We start from the raw sequence: 2,500 nt of genomic DNA, 5'->3' as shown, positions 1-2,500 counted from the left end.
TGCAAGCATTGTAAGAAAATGATACCACTTCAAACACAACCAACATGCAATGTCATTGTCTCCACCAGGCCGAAAGGCATGGCGAGAGAGTATGTTTTACCCCCTGTCCGTCTGTCCTGTCCTGTCCGTGTGTTAGCAGCTAATCTCCGGCACCATTGGCCCGGTCGCTGCGAAACTGCGCACACACACTCCCTGGATGCCAATTCAGAACCCCTGCCCCAAATTTTTCACATGGGCCTGTTATAGCACCACCAGGAGGCCGATTTGTGCAAAACCCATTTACTCCTACAGATTTTATCCAAACATCACGCAAATCGGTACACAGTATCTCTATAGTCATGTGATCAAGACGGATCTGTCCGATATTTCATATTCCATCCAGATTGGCTAAGGTTGGCTTCCAAAGTTTGCAGGATTGGTCCGTTATGAACAAAATCTCTCAAATCATGAACACAGCGTGCGATTTCCGTGAAAACTTGCACGCACATTCCCACTAGGCCGAGGAAGAAATGCCACCCTGTTACAGCGCCACCAGCAGGTCTAATGTACCAAAACACATTTTTGCAACAAAATGCCTCAAATCATAAATGCACGCACATTCCCACTAGCCCGAGGAAGAAATGGCACCCTTTTCACATTGGCCTATTATAGCGCCACCAGGTGGCCACAATAACCTACCTGACCTGGCGGAGACCTGTGCTCCGAGGAGCACTTTTTCTAGTTTACAGTGCTTTCACATTTCTGAACTCAAATCAAGTGAAGCCTGTGAAGAAACAAGCTAGAGCACTGGTTCTCAACATGCTGGGGCCCACTGGTGGGCAGAAAGGGCATTGCAAGTGGGGCCTCAAATAATTGGCAGAACACCAATATTTGAATGATTCTATAGCATTGATATTAAAAAAAGTGATACGAACTTAAGGTATAGTACGTGAATTCCATTGTACCAACACAATGATTGACTGATTGATTGATTGATTGACTGAATGACTATTTTAACTAGTGTGGGTCCCCGAGAGACATCAAATTTCCCTTTTGCGTCTTGAGCTAAAAGAGTTTGCGAACCGCTGCTTTACAGTATACGACTTCACACGTCTCTAATCTAAATACTCAGTATGCAGAAGAATAAGTGTTCATTTGACTGAATGTCCGATTTTGCTGCCTGTCTTTGCAACGTCTCTTTTTTGCTCTAGTTTGGGGACCACTGAGCTAGACCATAACCAGCGTGAGGCCGTCTTCCTCAGGGTATGGAACAAGGCCACAGTGCTGCAGCTAATTCAGGTATATTGTTTGACATTAACCCATTGAGACCTGAAACCGATTCTACATGTCTCCTAAATCTCAACAGTATTCTGAAAAACGTATGTTTCTATATCAGTGGTGCTCAATCTTTTTCATGTCAAGGACCCCCACAATGTATATATATTTGGCCGCGGACCCCCATCAAAATATGTTGTTCCAGGGACCCCCCAAAAGCAAAGATTTGAGTTACAAATGTTCGCTTTAAAAATATATATATTCAAAGATTTGCACACATTTTCACAATAAAAAAAAAAATAGCAGATCTACAAGCTCATAGCGCGGCACTCGGTGCCGCGCTATGAGCTTGTATATCTGCTATTTTTGAATAGCCAAAGTGTAAAATAATGCTTTTTAGCTCAAATCTGAAAAATGATACAGTTCCAGGTCTTAATGGGTTAAAACTTTAACGGGCACACGACTAACAGGGCTCTGGTAAAACTGCACAGGTGATTGGCCTGTGCAGTTTTACCAGATTTAACCGTTTGTTTTTCAACCCGCCTTTTCATTTCCCGACATCGTTGACGTTATGTTTGAAAACAATCAGCGACATCAAGGTTTGCTCATTTTACCTGTTGTCGCTCCGAGCTTCCTGTCCATACAGGAAGTGCTCCTGTGTCACAGTGACGTGATTGGTGGATTCGTTCTTGCTGATGGTGACCACGGGGTATCCCATTTGTCGAGTCCACTTGTCCATCACCTCGCTGATGTCGATGTCCCGCCCCTCTGAGCGCAAGGCCTGGACAGACAGACAGACAGACAGACAGACAGACAGACAGACAGACAGACAGACAGACAGACAGACCAGACAGACAGACAGACAGACAGACAGACAGAGAAGACAGACAGAGAGGAAGAGAGAAAAAAAAAACATTGACATGTTAAGAGAGAAACAGTAAGACACAGACGCACGCACACACGCGCACACACACACACACACACACACACACACACACACACACACACACACACACACACACACACACACACACACACACACACACACACACACACACACACACACACACACACACACGATTCCCAACCTGTGGGCCGTGAGGATGTTGGAAGTGGACTCCCAAATGATTGGCAAAATACTGAGATTTTATAACATAAAATATACATAGGTACAGTATGGTAGGTATTTCACTGTGATACCGATAAATATGCAAAACGTATTCTATGTCAGTATGACAGCATTGGT

The 2,500-nt window shown here is 44.4% G+C and overlaps 2 protein-coding genes across 2 annotated transcripts in view; one reads left to right on the top strand and one right to left on the bottom strand.

Annotated features, from left to right (window-relative positions):
- LOC311040063 (thyrotropin-releasing hormone-degrading ectoenzyme-like) overlaps positions 1–2,500 on the bottom strand; it is a 239,238-nt gene that overhangs the window by 76,981 nt on the left and 159,757 nt on the right. Inside the window, exon 12 of the mRNA XM_084050135.1 lies at positions 1,869–2,035. Within this exon, the coding sequence (XP_083906261.1) occupies positions 1,869–2,035 (167 nt within the window). The remainder of the gene's footprint in view (positions 1–1,868; positions 2,036–2,500) is intronic.
- il17rel (interleukin 17 receptor E-like) overlaps positions 1–2,500 on the top strand; it is a 448,078-nt gene that overhangs the window by 443,894 nt on the left and 1,684 nt on the right. The window lies entirely within an intron of this gene.

The sequence above is a fragment of the Gymnoscopelus microlampas genome (assembly GCF_963454915.1).
Source record: "Gymnoscopelus microlampas genome assembly, chromosome: 23".
In the NCBI taxonomy this organism is placed as follows: domain Eukaryota; kingdom Metazoa; phylum Chordata; class Actinopteri; order Myctophiformes; family Myctophidae; genus Gymnoscopelus; species Gymnoscopelus microlampas.
Note: the sequence above shows the minus strand (reverse complement) of the source record. Positions and strands in the feature narration are given on the sequence as shown.